The following is an 18,198-nucleotide window of genomic DNA, read 5'->3' as shown; positions in this document are numbered from 1 at the left end:
CCATTTTCTGGGCTGCAACTCATTCTGTTGCTCTAATCTGCAGGAAATGAAGGTTTGCTGGCTGCATTTCCCCACTCTTGAGGGTTCCTGGGAATGGGAGGAGGGGAGTTAAGTATATCCAATGCATAACCTCTTAGGACAAATTCCAGAACCCACTTGCCAGAGATGATTTGAGGCTTAATATGCACAAACTGAAATAGACCATGCACTATGTGCTACTCCATCCCAATTTGCTTTGGCTGAGAATCATGAGTTTTGGTAGGAAGGACCAGATGGTCTTGTGGATGCATCATTCTTGGATTGGCCAACTCCGGTTCTAGATCACTTTCTCCAAAATAGCTGGGATTGTCTTATCTGCTAAGCTTGATGGTTTGGAAGCCTCAAAAGGATTACTTGAATTCTAAATAGGATTTATATTCCCTGGGATACAAAGGCAGCCTTCATGTTTCTCCTGAGTGTGGTGCCCAAACTCCTGTTTTTGGGGTCCTTAGATCCTAATTCTCAATCAGCAGGTGTTGCAGTTTCCTTAAGGGTGGCACCAATCTTAGAAATAGAAACAAAATCTGATTTAAACGTTGTAACACTGACAGTTCTTAGCCACCTTGCTTAGTCTCGCAGGTTTCTCGGGCGATCCCTATTCTTCCTCAATCACATCTATCAAGGTCAGAAAGTTTGGTTCTGGATCCTGAGAGAATACTTTTGAGTTGTGTCACTGCTTTTCTGAGCTGGTTCCTCCTCTTCATCTTTCACAGACTTTTCTCAAGGGGTAGAGCTAAACTGGAAACTGCCCTGGATTTGAAGAAGTCTAACTGGAAACGTTTTTCCTGCTTTTCCTCCTCCTGCGGTTCCTGTTCCAAATCTAAAAAAGTTATCCCTCCTCCTAGGAGAACGCTAAGGACTCCTGGGCCTGCAAGATCTGGATTTGTGCTTCATTCTCTTAGACCTGTCCCTCTCTGGAGAATCAGCATCAGAAAGCTGTGAAACAGATGCAGATAATGGATTCCTTTGCCTGCACCTGCCACAAATATGCAGAGATCCCCATCCAGGATCTCCACAAGTAGAGTGATTCCAAGAACACACATACCTGCTTTCCCCTTCTTCTTGCCTTTCTCCCTGCTGCACTTCCAGTAGTGAGTGGCGATAGGGGGCATACCTAGTGTCTCAGGAGTAAAGAGAAACCAGACCCTTAAATTCGCAATCTGAGGGAAGACTAGAAATAGTTACAGAAAGCAAATTTATAGTCAATCTTTTTTTAAATGATGGTTCTTTGCGCTGCAGCAGGCAGTCTGGTAGACCATCCTGAAGCTATGGCAGCAGAACAAAAAACTGGCAAGCTCTTCATCCCCCTGTATCAGTGACTGAGAGATTGTTAACCAGTGGGCTCTCAGATCTGTGGGTCTTGTGGAAGAAAGAATAAAGGAATTTGTAATACATGTTTTAGAAGTACTGTCATTGTTTCAGTATCCCCATTTAGTGAATGGGACTGATGTGTCTCAGTGTGTGTGGGGGGAGGGGGTGATAGTTTAATGATGTAACACTACTTCCTAGAAGAATGACAAGTTTCATGAGGCAGATTAGGACTAAGAATATTCAGATCCCATTCAAAACAGACAGTTTCAAACCATTTTAAAAATTAATTTTAAGGATAAAATGTGTTACCTTAACAGGTTGTTAGCGAATTGTAAAATTAACCCAAACATGGTTAGAAGCAGACGACTGGATGTTAGGAGATCTGGATTCTCCACTCTTCTCCATTATCAATTTACTTTGTGACTTTAAGAAAATTACTTCACCTTTCTGAGACCCAGTTTCCCCTTCTGCAAATCAAAGATAATATATACCCACTCCTGTAAAGTGCTTTGAGATCCTCAAAGACGCACTATAAAAGTACTGTTTAAGATACAGTACATATCTTAACACAAACTCTGAAAAGGTCTGATTTTCAGTGGTTTCTATGGGGTCCAGAATTTTCTCAGTCCTAATCTGCCACAGAAGGCTGTCAAGATAACGACTACATGTTTGACTGCTTATTAATTATATTTTAAACACTTAATATTTAGATGAAGCACTGAGAAACTCTACAGTTTTCCTTTAACTCTTCCGTTTCCCTAGACACACAAATACTACATTCAGCAAGTCTGTATGAGCACCTAAAATTCTGTATAAATAAGTGACCTGACTGAGCATTCTCTGAACAAACTATTGTAGAGAAAAAGGTCGGGTTGGGGAAATACTAGTAGGGTTGCAGCCAGACTGGTTGAATACAGCTATCCACATACACCTTACAGGTAAAATTCCACCATCACACACAGGCATAGATTATGGCAGCCATTACAAGTGAATAAGGAAATTGCAATAACTGGTTCCAGCTTTTTTTTTTTCCCTCCCCCTTCCCCTTCTCATTTGGGATTAAATTTTTAAGACTACCAAATCAAGCTGCTGAACACTTTGCTGGCCTTCCAAATGGATATTTTACTGCAAATACAGATGTGCTGTACACACACACATACATTTTTAACGAACAAATTAATATGGTCAACAATGGCACTTGTCAAATGAAAAGAAAGTGGAATTCCTCCAACACTCACATCACTGTAACCAAAGTTTCATCATTTCCAAGTTAACTATAAATGGGCTCCACTGTGATCAGAAATAGGTATTTTTTCAATAAAAAGCATGATGACATAAACCAAACTGCTAACATGGGAACATCTTGGAATAAGAGCTTGCTGTTGGGACCCATCCAACTGCCAACAGATATTTGTAACCTGAAGTGTTTTCTGATCACCTTTTCAAACTCTTTGACAATGTGGACCACATCTTAACAGAAATATCAGCTCACACCTCTCTTGCCATTCACAATTACTGAAATCAAGTAACATCCCTGTGACAACTGTTTACATGGAAAAGGAATAATAAGACAGTCCAGTAGGGTATTTTTATTTTCTTTTAATGTGAAATAGCATCTGGAAACAAGGAGTCAGCACTATGCAACCAGCCAGCTCTTTGAGGCTCACTAATAAGTCTGCCACAGATCACAGTTAAGTTGTTTTATTCAGTGGGAACTACTGAACTAGGCAACCTAAGAGTGGTTTACATTATCTGCATGGTCTCACTGAGGTATACACAGAGATACTACACAACACTCACTCCTTTTATTCTTCCTAGAAACCTTCCTTACCCGCTTCTGTATCCCATGCCAGTTTGACCCTATGTTGTGTCCTTGTCACTCAGTTTATCCCCACTCTTATATATAACACCCTGGCCTAACCAAAGCTTTGTGGTTAGAATGCTTTGATTTACCTTACTAAAGAGAACTATAATTTAGCACCAAATACTCATGAGGAATTATAGCTCTGCTGACTGGCAAATCATTTGCCAAGGCAGATTAGTTTATCTGCATAAAACAAATATCCACCTGCACATTCTAGCACTAATCAGGGCGTGAAATTAAACTTTTTATTCAGTGGGAAATAACTGCTGCAAGGCGGCGATTTAATATGGGAGGCAAATATTAAGGTCAGCCTATTCTCTCTGATGTTTATAGTACATATAATAAGGGGGAAGGCATGGAGCACCAAATTCTGCTTTTAAGTCTGTGAAACGAAATACTTCAGCGATGCAATAACAAATATTCCATTTGCTTTTATAATTGCATACATTTAATGGAGCAAAGTGGCTAAAATGAAAAATTAAAAGAAGTGTAGGGGTGAGTTAGTGAAGTACCTAAAGCCCATACCATAGAAAAAACTGCAGCCAAAAGCAGACAGTGTGAGTAGAAGAAAGGAAATCAAGGTTTATATTCACATATATATACTGATTCCAGAAAACCCACAAACTGAAGGGAAAAAGTGATTACGGTGTAGTTAACTTAAACCACTAAGTAGTCATTTAAAATGCAAAAAAACCCTGCAACCCTGTATTTAACAACCAGCTTCTTTACATAATTATACTTATCACAGAATCATACAAATGTAGGGCTGGAAGGGACCTGGAGAGATCATCTAGTCCAGCCTCCTGGGCTGATGCAGGACCAAGTAACTCCAGACCATCTCTGATAGGTGTTTGTTTAGCCTGTTCTTAAAAACATCCAATGATGAGGATTCTCCCCTGCAAGCCTATACCAGAATTTAACTACCCTTTTTGTTAGGCCCAGCAGAATATCAGTGTTTATTTTTGGCATTTTTTAAAGATTTTTATCAATTTAATTTTTGCAGTTGCACAAAATTATGGGTTTTAAGATTATTTTCTATTTTTAAGTAAATGTTCACAGTTGCACTAAATGGGGGGGGGGGTCAGACAATTATTTAAATGACAGACATTGAGATTCAAACCCTTAAAACCTGCTAACCATTCAAACACAAACTGTCAGCATCGCTTTGAAATACACCACGTACATACCCTTAAATCAAACCCTAAAACTCTCTCAGGCACCATTTTTCTTACTGCCTACCTGTAAACTTCCATTACTGATGGAAGTATTTCCTTCCGCCATTTGCGTGCGTACGGGGGGATGGACGTTTATTGACATTTACCAATAATCTAATCCTTCCAAACCTATTGATAATTACAACATTTTTCCTAATATCTAACCTAAATCTCCCTTACTGCAGATTAAGCCCATTACTTCTTGGCCTACGTTCAGTGGACTCAGAGAACAACTGATCAAGTCCTCTTTATAACAGCCCTTACCAGATTTGAAGACAGTTATCAAGTCCCCCCCTCAGTCTTATTTCTCAAAATTAAACATGCCCAGTTTTTCTTTAACCTTTTGTCATAGGTCAGGTTTTCTTAATCTTTTATCATTTTTTGACTGTCTCCAATTTGTCCACATCTTTCCAAAAGTGGGACGCCCAGAATTGGACACATTACCCCACGTCAGACCTCACCAGTTCTGAGGAGAGCAAGACAATTACCTTCCGTGTCTTACATACGATACTCCTGTTAATACACCCCAGAATGATATTAGACTTTTTTGCAATCGCATCACATTGCTGACTCATATTTAAGGCTATGTTTTAGTCATGGTTATTTTTAGTAAGAGTCGTGGACAGGTCACGGGCAGTAAACAAAAATTCACGGCCCGTGACCTCTCCATGACTTGTACTATATGGCCCTGACTAAAACTTGGGCCAGGGAGGCTGCGGGTGCTCTGGGGTGGGGGTGGGTGGGCCATCTGGGGGCTCCACAGGTGCTGGGGGTCATGGCCCAGGATGCCTGATGAGGGGCAGTGGGGTGGGGGAAGGCGGGCAGTGGTGTGTGGCCCGGGAATCCTGCTGGTGCTGGAGGGGGGAGGGTTGGCAGGGCTGGCAGGCTTCCTACCCGGCTCCTCGTGTCCCTGCAGCTCCTAGGGGAAAGGCAGACCATGGGGGGCTCCATGCGCTGCCCCCACCATGAGCTCCAGCTCTGCAGCTCCCATTGGCTGGGAACCGCAGCCCACACCCCAACCCCCTTCCCTACCCCTGAGCCCCCTCCCACAGCCAAACTTCCCCAGCAGCAGCCAATGTGGCTGGCCCAGGGGCTGCCTGATTCTTGTTGAATTCAGATCAATTCTCCAATTTGTCAAGGTCATTTTGAATTCTAATACTGTTCTCCAAAGCGCTTGCAACACCTCCCCGCTTGGTGTCACCCGCAAATGTGCAAGTCATGATCCAAGTCATTAAAAATACTGACTAGTGGGGTCCCAGAGGGGTCAATCCTGAATCAGGTACTAGATACACCCTCCCAGTTTGACAGCAAACCATTGATAGCTACTCTGAGTACAGTCTTTCAACCACTTTCATAGATTCTAAGGCCAGAAGGGACACTGATTATCTGCTCTGACCGCCTGTCTAACACAGGCCACAGAATTCCCCCAAAATAATTCTTAGAGCAGATCAGTTAGAAAAACCCCCAATCTTGATTTAAAAATTGTTAGTGATGGAGAATTCACCATGGCCCTTCGTAAATTGTTCCAATGGTTAATTACGCTGTTTTAAATGTATGCCTTATTTCTAGTCTATATTTGTCTAGCTTCCAGCCATTGGATTGTATTAGACATTTCTCTGCTAGACTGAAGAGCCCATTATTAAATATTTGTTCCCTGAAGGTATGTCTACAATGCAATAAGCACTCGGGCTCAGACTCAGGCTCAAGCCTACCCCCTTTACATTTACAGATGAACCATGCTAACCCTAGGCTTGGACCTGCGACCCTGCGGGAGTAGAGGGTCTGAGCCAGAGTCAAGCTGGGACCCAAGGTCAAGCCCTATTGCTTTGCAGTGTTGGCGCAACACCGCTTGACTTGTGTCCTGGGAGTCTGCCAGAAGTAGCTAACTGCCTTAGTCCTCTCTATCCCAACAAGAAAAGGGGGACTTGTGGCACCTTAGAGACTAACCAATTTGAGCATAAGCTTTTGTGAGCTACAGCTCACTTCATCGGATGCATACTGTGGAAAATACAGAAGATGTTTTTATACACACAGACCATGAAAAAATGGGTGTTTACCACTACAAAAGGTTTTCTCTCCCCCACCCCACTCTCCTGCTGGTAATAGCTTATCTAAAGTGATCACTCTCCTTACAATGTGTATGATAATCAAGGTGGGCCATTTCCAGCACAAATCTGGTCTGTGTGTATAAAAACATCTTCTGTATTTTCCACAGTATGCATCCGATGAAGTGAGCTGTAGCTCACAAAAGCTTATGCTCAAATAAATTGGTTCGTCTCTAAGGTGCCACAAGTACTCCTTTTCTTATTGCGAATACAGACTAACACGGCTGTTACTCTGAAATCTATCCCAACAGTCTCCAGTTGATTCAACTGAAAACAGAAGCTACCCACCTCTGATGTACAGCTGCAGCTCAGTGAGTCAGCATTAACCCTTCTATTTGTCTTCTGATCACTGAGTTGCAAACACCCCTCAGAGATCCTTCTGTGTTTGCAATGGAAACCGAACAGAACAAGCCTTCTGCAAAGTGTGCTGCTTCATGGTCACGGGAGCACAGCCAGATTTTGGTGAATCTCTGGTGCGAGGCCAGTAAAACTGTGGACTTTAGTGAAGTGCCAGGAATGACCATGCATACCAGCAAATAGCTAAAAAGCTGGCAGCTCTGCAAATTCTCCAGACTGGTGACTAGTGCAAGGAGCGAGTTAAGTTGCTTAAGACGGGTACGGACAGACCAGGGACTAGAACAGTACCTGACAGCTTGCCAAACAAATGCCTGTTTTATGAGGGGTTTGACCCGGTGCTGGGAACTGTGCCCAGCACAGAGCCAACCATAGTGCATGACAACCTGGTCAGCCAGGCTGGTGCCCTGCTGTTCCCTGAATCCAGGCTGGTAAATGATGAGAGTCAGCAAGAAGCTCCGAGTGAGGAGCATGAAATGACTGTTTCTGAAACCAGTCCCAGATCAGGCTGTGGGACAGGATCAACAGGAACAGCTGTTTGATGCCTCTTCCCCACCACAACCCCCAAGGACCACCCCGTGGCCGAGCCTGCAGCAAACCCAGAGGAGACAGAAGCCGCCCCTGAGCCCAGTAAGTTTGACTCCAAATTTAAAAGTTTATTACTACAGTAATGGAAGGGATTTCAGCTCTAAGAACTAATGCAAAAGTTATGAAACGCCCTGGCTACCAGTGTGTATCTGCTAATGGCAGATTGTAACATAGCACCTTGGTGTCTCCCCTCCCTGACCCATGTTGAGCTCAAACCAGCAACCAGGAATTCCAAACAGTAAAGCAGTGGTTCTCGACCTTTTTTAATTTATGGACCCCTTTGGAAACCTGTTGTCTGTGTACAGTGCACCCTCACTATAACACCCTTCATAATAACAAATCTTTAGATATAATGGACCTGGTCCCTGGATCCCACCTCCAGTCCCGAGACTGGAGGAACTGTCAGCCCCCGCCGCAGGTGCAGCGGGTCTCTTGCTATGATGAACCCCTGGCTATAACAAACAAATGGCTTGGATCCCATTGAGGGGAAAGTAAATCTCTCTTACAGATTGTATCTCCTAGGGTGGTTGTGAGACCTAATGGCTGTTGGTTCCATTGCTGGGAGATGCCTGAATGAGACAGAGAGGAAAAGGAAGAATCTCAGAACTAATCTGAGACTAGATTAACAAACCAAGGGTTCGTTATAGAGAGGGCGCGTACTGCGTATAACTGAATTCTAGTCAGTCAGTTTTCAGGCTAAGGCTATGTCTACACTACCACTTATGTCCTAGAATCACAGAAGATCAGGGTTGGAAGGGACCTCAGGAGGTCATCTCGTCCCACCCCCTGCTCAAAGCAGGACCAGACCAAATACCGTTTTTGGGGGGGGGGGGCGCACGGGGGGGGGGGGGGACAGATCCCTAAATGGCCCCCTCAAGGATTGAACTCACAACCAGGCCAACGCTCAAACCACTGAGCTATCCCTCCCGTCAGCAAAACTCATGTCACTCAGGGGTGTGAATATTACACACACACACACACACACACACAAGCCCCGAGTGACAAATTATGTCAGCATGAGCACTAGTGTGCTCGTTGGGGGTGGATTATGTCAACGGGAGAGCTCTCTCCCCCATCAGCATAGAGCGGCTACACGAGATCCTACAGCAGCACAGCTGCACCACTGTAATCTCTCTAGTGTAAACATTGCCAAAGTCTTTTGCAAACCCCTTAAGACATAGTCCATGGACTCAGACCGCAGGTTGGGAATCACTGCGATAAAGGACAGATTTAAAGAGCATTTTTAATTGAAAAGCTCAAATTTTTGCTCGGGCCATTTCTAGTTCTTACAGTTAGTAACTGCTCAGTGATCTATGGAGCAACCCAGAAACAGTGAAAAGAGAGAGAAAAAGAGAGAGAGCGAGAGAGAGAGAGAGAGAGTGTGTGTGTGTGTGTGTGTAAAACTGTTATATTTCCAAATCTAGTCCATGCAGTCCATGGGTAACAAAATATTCCAAGTACGACTGGGGTATCAATTTTTATCCAGAAATGTGTCATGAGCGGGGAGGAGGAAGGCTGTGGAGTTTTGTGTATTTGCATGAAGCCATAACAGGGTAAGCCATGGGTAAGCTAAGGCAGCATCCTGTTAATTCCTTCATGGATTCTGACACACGCCTGGTTGCTGATAGCTGCAAACTCTTCCTAAAGCAGGAACTCCAGCTAGGTAGTTACATTGCCGGGAAAAGCATATTTTCCACAGCCACCTCGGTAGCTGACTAGCTCACTACACTCATTGATGTGCTGTTCAGTCACTATACGTTTGAATATTTCAGCTGCGTATAGTGTAGATTTCCCACCAATAGCTTGGAATAACATCTCCTTTTTCAATGAGGGCACCACAAACAACAGTTATGTCCTCCAAAACATGAAAGGCTGGAAATGATAGAAAAAGCCTTTGTTGCCAGTGCACTTGTTGCCACCCCCCAACAATCCAATTACTTATGAAATTTTTATAAAACCAAAAAAGCTTATAATTTTTAACTTACCATTGTCTCTGCACTTCTGGAACTGTGATTAACCAGGTTGTATCCAGAGAGATTCTGTGGACAGAAGCATCCCTTTCACAATATATTTTGGTTCAGTTTTGAAATGTAACATTTTATGTCCTTGAGATTCCACAAGAATTAACTCTATGCTCCTTCACTGAGCTACTTTAGACAATTACCCTCTATTTCTTGTCCTATTTCAGGCCCCTTAATCTCCATTGGCTGCTGTACATCCAGAATTTGACGCTTGGCCCAATATACCTTTGTGGACCTTTCCAGACGGAAGCATTTCTGTGATGAAGTTACAGTCAAAGTTCTTGAGAGGGCTGATAAACAGTCTAATACCAGCAGCAGACAGATGAAAGACTGGAACAATAGCATGCTGAGAGGCAGGTGGAAAAGCTAAGGCTTCCCGCCCGGGGGGAGAACAGGGTTTCAGCTGTGCAGCAGGCACTTGCAACACAGTTCCTAGAACAGGAATGGTGGCTAAGGGAGAAGGACAGAGCTCAGAGAACTGTTTGAGTGACTCATCTCCACCATGGCGGGTGGAGCACCGGCTCCTGCTGCCTTTCCCACACCATGACCTGATCTCCCTGCAACGTACCCTCAGTCTAAAAATACCTTGGACAACTCCATGTTGGGGCAGCCCACGCGTTCAAGCCCATAAAAGGCTGGGCAGAGCAACGAAACCCCCGGTAGCCTTCCTTCTTGAACCCCTCTCCTGTGGATACCTCCACCCCCAGCCTGGCACCAAGTACGCAGAAAATGGAATGGAGAACATGGAGCCAAGAAGCGGTAGGGGGTTTGTGTCATGTTTGCACTGTTTCCTGCTCTTTTATATTTTTGTTTTGGAAATGTTCTTCTGGTAGTTGTTTTTGGGTGTTGTAATGTCAGCTGGCCTGAGTAGCAATAGGCGACTGTCGTACAGGTTTAACACGTCTACAGATAACGCCTTTTATATCATCAAGAAAGTTTATTGCTATAAGTGCATCACCTCATACAATCATGATTTGGGATAAAACTAAAAACATGATCGGGGCAATTATACATGACTAAGCAACACTATTCCTCTATGCGGTTAGGTACAGCAATTCACCCTTCAATACCTTCCTTCTATGAACCTACACTGCCACCCCCCAATCCGTTATTCAACATGTCATGCATAAGTATATTGCACAGCAATCAAGCAAACATTCCCCAAAATCCATTAGCCCCTTTCCCCCCAACAAGCACATTCATATAGGTACTATTCCCCTCTTCCACTGGGCTGTGCAAGTCCATACTGTAAGAACTCAAAACATCCCCGACCTCTGTTTCCTGGGTGCAGCCAGCTCAAGACAGACGCACTGTTTGGCTGAGCATAGCGATTCAGCGGCCCCTCACGGTCATAGGTCCACTCAGGAGGAAATGACTCACCTCTGGCTTCACAAAGATTGCGAGGCGCACAGCAAGCCATAGTAATGCAGACAGCGTTGATGACACTGGCATTAAATGGCTCTGTGGACACCTCTACCAGGATTTTAATCTGCCAAAAGCACATGCAACAACCACTCTTCACCTGCTGAGAGTGTAAACAAACCTCCTTTTGCCAGAGCCTCTGAAATCAGGGTGTAGTTTCATAAAACAAGGCAAAAAGAGGTAGGCAGGGTCCCCCAGAATAACAGTGGGGACTGCAACTCCATTTATAGTATCATTTAGTGGGACTAGCGTGCCAGCCTGTCCATAAATGTAGACTCCCGAATGGCGAATAACTGACACTGTGAACTTTTCCAGTGCAGCCCACACTGACATTCATAAATCAGCCTCTGTGATCCATGAGGGCCTGCATGACAATGGAGTAGTGCCCTTTGCAGCCTATGTCCTCACATGCGCCTTAAGGAGGGCAAACTAAGAACACGAGTCCCATCAATGGCCCTAGTGCAGTTTGGAAACCCCATTATCTCAAAGCCAGCAATTGCCTCCAGAATATCTTGAATGCCCGCCACCTTGGGGTACACCACATGCCTGATTGCCTCAGAAACCTCTGCTACCACTTCAACCACAGTCAACTCTCCAACATCAAACTGGTAGACATCAGACTTGTAGCAGTCTGGGGTAGCCAGCTTCCAGGCGGTCATAGCAGCCTGCTTATGGACAGCCAAGAGTGCCTCATGTGTGTGTCTTTACACTGGAGAGTCAGGGAAAGCTGCTCACAAAGCTCCAGAAATGTAGCTTTCTTCACGCGAAAGTTCTAGACTCACTGCTGGTCATCCTAGGTCTTGTAGTCCTGCACCAGATGCACTGGTTGTACTGAGCAGCATCTGCCAGTGCAAGTCTGCCATGCCAGGGTACTGTTCCTCCTCTGCCTCCTCCTCCATGATCAAATCCATCAGGTACCTCTGGTGGGTCAGAAAGTGCCATGGAAATGTTCACCAGCATCTCATGGAAGCTCTGCCTGTTTCCTGACACAGGAGTGAAAGTGCAAGCAAGAGAAGTTCTTCAAAAGGCTGGCTCCAGTATCTGGGAGAACACAGACCAAAATGACTGCTCAGCAGGCTGGTCACACTTCCTGTAACATGCAGGGTGGGCAGTAAAGATTTCCCACAGTACATCATGGTCAAAGGGCTAGAGTGGGTACATTTCAGGAAAGTGCTAGAGGCTCTGGGATATGTTTGGTTTGACTCAGGTCAACATGCTGCAGTGTGGACACCAGAGCCCCAGGTTCAAGCCCAGATTTGAAAAATCTTAACATAGGGTTAAGAATCAGTGTAGATGATCAAGCCCAGGGTTCTCTAACACAGGTCAGCTGACTCAAGTCCCACTAACCCCAGGCTTACACTGCAATGTAGATTTACTGTAAGTAGGTATTTAGAGATTGTAATCAAGCCACCCCTTAGCCTTCTCTCTATTAAGCTAACTAAATTGAGCTCCTTGAGTCTATCACTATAAGGCATGTTTTCTAATTTTTTAATCATTCTCTGAATCCCCCCTTTATCAACATCTCTATTTAATTGTGGACACCAGAACAGGACACAGCATTCCATCGGTGGTCTCACCAGTGCCAAATCCAGAGGTAAAATAACTTACTCCAGAGTCCCCTGTTTATGCATCCCAGGATCTCATTAGCTCTTTTGGCTACAGTGTCCCACTGGGATTCTCCACCACGACCCCAAATCTTTCAGAGTCCCTGTGTCATAGAACCATAGAATATCAGGGTTGGAAGGGACCTCAGGAAGTCATCTAGTCCAACCCCCTGCTCAAAGCAGGACCAATCCCCGACTAAATCATCCCAGCCAGGGCTTTGTCAAGCCTGACCTTAAAAACTTCCAAGGAAGGAGATTCCACCACCTCCCTAGGTAATGCATTCCAGTGTTTCACCGCCCTCCTAGTGGAAAAGTTTTTCCTAATATCCAACTTAAACTTGAGACCATTACTCCTTGTTCTGTCATCTGCTACCACTGATAACAGTCTAGAGCCATCCTCTTTGGAACCCCCTTTCAGGTAGCTGAAAGCAGCTATCAAATCCCCCCTCATTCTTCTCTTCCGCAAACTAAACATCCCCAGTTCCCTCAGCCTCTCCTCATAAGTCATGTGTTCCAGTCCACTAATCATTTTTGTTGCCCTCCGATGGACTCTCTCCAATTTTTCCACATCCTTCTTGTAGTGTGGGGCCCAAAACTGGACACAGGACTCCAGATGAGGCCACACCAGTGTCGAATAGAGTGGAACGATCACGTCCCTCGATCTGCTGGCAATGCCCCTACTTATACATCCCAAAATGCCATTGGCCTTCTTGGCAACAAGGGCACAATGTTGACTCATATCCAGCTTCTCGTCCACTGTAACCCCTAGGTCCTTTTCTGCAGAACTGCTGCCAAGCCATTCGGTCCCTAGTCTGTAGCGATGCATGGGATTCTTCCGTCCTAAGTGCAGGACTCTGCATTTGTCCTTGTTGAACCTCATCAGATTTCTTTTGGCCCAATCCTCCAATTTGTCTAGGTCCCTCTGTGTCCTATCCCTTCCCTCCAGCGTATCTACCTCTCCTCCCAGTTTAGTGTCATCTGCAAACTTGCTGAGGGTGCAATCCATACCATCCTGGAGCATCCCCCATCCTGTAAGTATGTCCTATATTTTTTGCTCCCAGATGAACACATTTACATTTAGCCGTACTAAACCACATAGTTTGCTCATGCCCAGTTTAACAAGCAAACTAGATTGCTCCGAATCAGTGACCCATCTTCTTCATTATTTACCACTCCCCCAATTTTGGGATCATCTGCAAACTTTATCAGTGATGATTTTATGTTTTCTTCCAGGTCATTGATAAAGATGTTAGATAGCACGGGGCCAAGAACTGAGACTCTTGGAAAGAGATCTGCTCAATGATCATTCCCCATTTACAGTTATATTAAGACCGATCAGTTTTTAATTCATTTAGTGTGCTCCACATTCATTTTATATTGTTCTAGTTTTTTAATCAAAATGACATGTGGTACCAAGTTGTGCGCCTACATTATAGTAATTTCATCTAGACCACATTTCCCTAGTTTGCTGGCGAGAATGTTCAGTGGGACTATGACAAAAGCCTTACTAAAATCAAGATCTATCATGTCTACTGCTTCCCCCATCCACCAGGCCAGTAACCCTGTCAAAGAAGGCAATTAGGTCGGTTTGGCAAGATTTCTTCTTGACAAATCCATGTTGGCTATTCCTTAGAACCCTATTACCCTCCCAGTGCTTACAAACAGATTGTTTAATAATTTGTTCCAGTATCTTTCCAGGTATCAAAGTTAGGCTGACTGGTCTATAAATTCCCAGGTGCCCTTTTTTCCTCATTTGGAAGATAGGTATTATTTTTGCCCTTCTCCAGTTCTTCTGGTACCTCACTTGTCCTCCATGAGTTCTCGAAGGTAACTGCTAATGGCTCCAAGATTGCTTCAGTTAATTCCCTAAGTACCACAGGTGTATTTCATGAGGCCTGGCCTACTTGAATACATCTAACTTATCTAAATATTCTTTAATGTGTTATTTTCCAGTTTTGGTTTGCATCCCCCTTGTAGTTAACATTGATTGGTGACCAAATATTCAATGCATAAGCCTTTTTAGTGAAGACTGAAGCAAAATAGGCATTAACCATCTCAGTCTCCTTGATGTCATTTGTTATTAGCTCCCCTTCCGCACTAAGTAGAGGCCTTTTCTTCATCTTTCTCTTGGTCCTAATGTATTTTAAAAATCTCTTCTTATTGTCTTCTATGTCCCTTGCTAGGCTAAAGCACAAAATAAGTTACACTTTTCTGATTTTGTCCCCAAGTGATTGTGCTATTCTTTTTGTATTCCCCCTTATTAATCTCTCCATGTTTCCACTTTTTGTAGGATTCCTTTTTGTTTTTCAGGTCATTGAAGAGCTCATATTGGCCTCTTACTATTCTTCCTATCTTTTCTTCTCATCAGCATAGTTTGCAGTTGTGCCTTTAATACAGTCTCTTTGAGAAACTGCTAGCTCTCCTGAACTCCTTTATTCCTTAGATACATGTCTCCTTATGTTTCCCTTGTCTTGGATACTTGGTATTCTCTATCAAAATGAAAGCAATGCAAGCATACTATTACCTGTAAAAAGCAATTTATCTAAAATAACTATTAAAACAATTATTAAGTTCTGGGATATTAAAGGTTCGTTCTTACCAACACCCAAGCTAGAAGTAGTCAATACAAACTGGACCACCACAGAGGCTAAGAATTTGAATGTCTGTTTCCACTGCAAATGCCTTTACTAAGCGGCCAGAGAAAAACAGTTAATTAACTCAGGATTCACTTTTCCTTTAAGATCCAGATCATGTTGGATCCTGCTTAGCTTATTGGCTGGCTTACTAGGAGGAGGTCAAAAGTCACTACAAATCTAGTAATCATGAAATTTAAGGAAACACAGGGTTTTTCTGGCAATGCAATGATAGCACGTTCCCATAGTTGCTGTAAACCATACGCGATGAGTAAGGGAATATAACAACACACTTTGCATTTACATAGCACCTTAACAACAACAACTATACCTAGCTCTTATATAGCATTGTTCATCCATAGATCTCAAAGTATTTAAAGTCCTGGAGGATCAATGCCAGTACAGTCAATGGGGGATGAAACAAATGTGTATATTTATTAAACAGTACTGGAAGGTTCACAAAGGCAGAAGCTGTTGAAAAAGCTAATGGCCTGACATTCTTATGGCACTAAAGGGTATTTAGCACCTCCCAGGATCAGGCCTTATCTCTCTCCATTCCAGGGAAGGGAAATGTAAATTTGTATGTGGAAGACAGACTATATCAGTGAAGAATGCCAGTATCAACATCTTCCCATCCATGAACCACGGCAGGAATGCCGGTGGGGAGAGATTGCCTCATTCACATATAGTGAAAAACAGAAGGTAAAACTTAAATCTATATTAAAATACTGCCTGCAGAGGCATTTTAAACAGGATCCTAAATTGATCAGGTACAGCTCCATGCACTGCTAATTAAATACAATTGAAGTTGTCACTAGTCCATTCAGGAAAACAGATGTTGCTTCACAGAGCCTTGATATTTTTCTTAAATACCTTTCAGAATGAGGATCAAAAATATGAACTCTTATAAAAAGGCCTTTATTGTATTTTTATAGCATATTACATACCTTGTAACAATCATTTTGTTAAGTGTGACTGTCAGTTTTATTTTCTGTCCCTTTTTTCCTGGCTATTTACAAGCTTTGTAAGAATCATTCCTTAATTAAGTCTAAACATAGTTTCATATAAATGGATTCCTGGAATTAAAAACGTTCAGACTTAAGAAATGATTGTTACGGAGACTGTAACAGGCTGTAAAAAAAAGAATGCCACTTTAAACAAAGATTTCTCATTTTAATTAAAAAGATAATCATCAGAACATTCATACACTTAAAAGAACCATTTGAAGCTACTTTGAAAAAAATATCTACTATTCTATGCAGGCGTACATAGTTTAGTTTATATGACATTTAATCAAAGTCTCAGCTGAGCCTATTACATTTATTCTTTAAGCACTGTATCCACATTTTTAAACAGTTTATTCAAATAGGGAAGTTACTTATTGAACTCCTCATTCTTAGTACTTTTGAAAATGGTTATAACAATAAAATTCCATATTCTTTAACAAAACAAAAAAAACAGAGCTTTATTTAAAACAAGACGTTTTTTCAAAAACTAAAGGAGCATACGTAATTCTCCTCTAAGCTTATGCATTAATAGGGCACCATATCTCTTATAACTTAAACCTTTTGATGACTGCTGTTTTATCCAGGGTATTTAAGAAACACCACAAAATGGATGATGGGAACACAGGTAGATTGCAGTGCTATAAAATCCCTCCTGCACTTGCTACAGAGTACTGGCCTATACAATTCATGCTGCCTTATACCTTACATTTATACAGTAGTTTTCATCCAAAAGGATCCAAGAGAATCCTTACAAGATTAGGTTGATGCATAAACTACACAGAGGGAATCACTTAACTCGCCACTAAAATATCTCTGAGGATGGGCTGCTTAACAGTAACAATAATTTAGAATTGTAAGTGAATATTATGTCTACTTGGAACTGTAGGAGTAATTTGGGTAGGTAGAATGTCATTACCTAAAATTAATTAGATAATACGTATTACATATGATCAGACTTATCTAATAAATCGATGAGAGATACAGGCTGGATGCATCATAAATATATCATTGACAGGTAATCAAGCTACTACCAACCAGCAGGGACAAGGGCTTCCTTTCCTCTGCTATCCTCATCTGCTCAAAAAACTACCCCAATATGAGCCCACTTTGTTTTTCAAAATGTCAAATCTATAAAATGATTTCTGACACACAGAAAAAGAATAAGCTCCTGTTTTTACACAAGGCTTCATTTCATCCATTAAGTCACTGGATGAGGTTTCAATATAACATTTTCCATCACTGGCTAGGTGTGAAAACACCAACAACAAAATTAGCATGCATTTCTTCTTGACATCTAGTGGCTTAGCAATTGATCCAATGTCATTACTGATGATTAGTCACAAAACATTTTAAAAATGAAAAACAATCTTACAGACAGGGACAGAGATACCACCACCTACTGAACTGTTTTCAAACAGTCATTACATGTGACTCTGTAGTCAAAACGAAAATACCAGAAGCCGGATAAATAATGGGTCTCGTCGATATGAAGAGTTTCTCAATATCTGATATGGTAAGGCACACTTTGGCTCCTGTGAAAGATGCCGTGTAAATCAATAATTAATTGCATGTCCCACTTCGGCCCAATCTATGACCCACTTAGTCAGTCAGAGTGATGGTATACCAAGCATATCATCCATGTGGACATATGGGAGTGTAAACTGTGGATGATCCACCACTGGATGAACTAGAATACATCTTTCCAGATCTATGTAGGTACTTATATGGCTGCCATCACCACGATATCTAAGCAACTCCCAAGCATTTAGAGAGAGAGAAATCAACAAACCCGTTTTCCAACATGACCTGGTTGGCATGTACAATTGCCCCTTGTACCTACTCCAAAAAGCCTGATCTATGCAGAGCCCCCATAATCAGGGATGTGAGAAGAGCAGAAGACCCCAAGAAGTCCAATTAGGGACCTTGATTTGCCAATCTAAAGTGGGAAGTGCTCAGAAACTATAGCGAAGGGTGCCAATATAAATCCCCCCCTCCCCCCCAAAACAGATATAAATAAGATAAGAACTTAAGAATGG

The 18,198-nt window shown here is 42.7% G+C and overlaps 1 protein-coding gene across 14 annotated transcripts in view; it reads right to left on the bottom strand.

Moving 5' to 3' along the window:
* BTRC (beta-transducin repeat containing E3 ubiquitin protein ligase) overlaps window positions 1-18,198 on the bottom strand; it is a 167,215-nt gene that overhangs the window by 144,686 nt on the left and 4,331 nt on the right. For 7 of the 14 annotated variants that reach the window (XM_074959467.1, XM_074959468.1, XM_074959471.1 and 4 more), the window contains exon 2: window positions 9,461-9,514. The exons of the other annotated variants lie outside the window; for them this stretch is intronic. In XM_074959467.1, coding sequence (XP_074815568.1) covers window positions 9,461-9,514 — 54 coding nt within the window. The remainder of the gene's footprint in view (window positions 1-9,460; window positions 9,515-18,198) is intronic. 14 annotated transcript variants of the gene reach the window in all.

The sequence above is a fragment of the Natator depressus genome, chromosome 7, assembly GCF_965152275.1.
Source record: "Natator depressus isolate rNatDep1 chromosome 7, rNatDep2.hap1, whole genome shotgun sequence".
In the NCBI taxonomy this organism is placed as follows: Eukaryota; Metazoa; Chordata; order Testudines; family Cheloniidae; genus Natator; species Natator depressus.
Note: the sequence above shows the minus strand (reverse complement) of the source record. Positions and strands in the feature narration are given on the sequence as shown.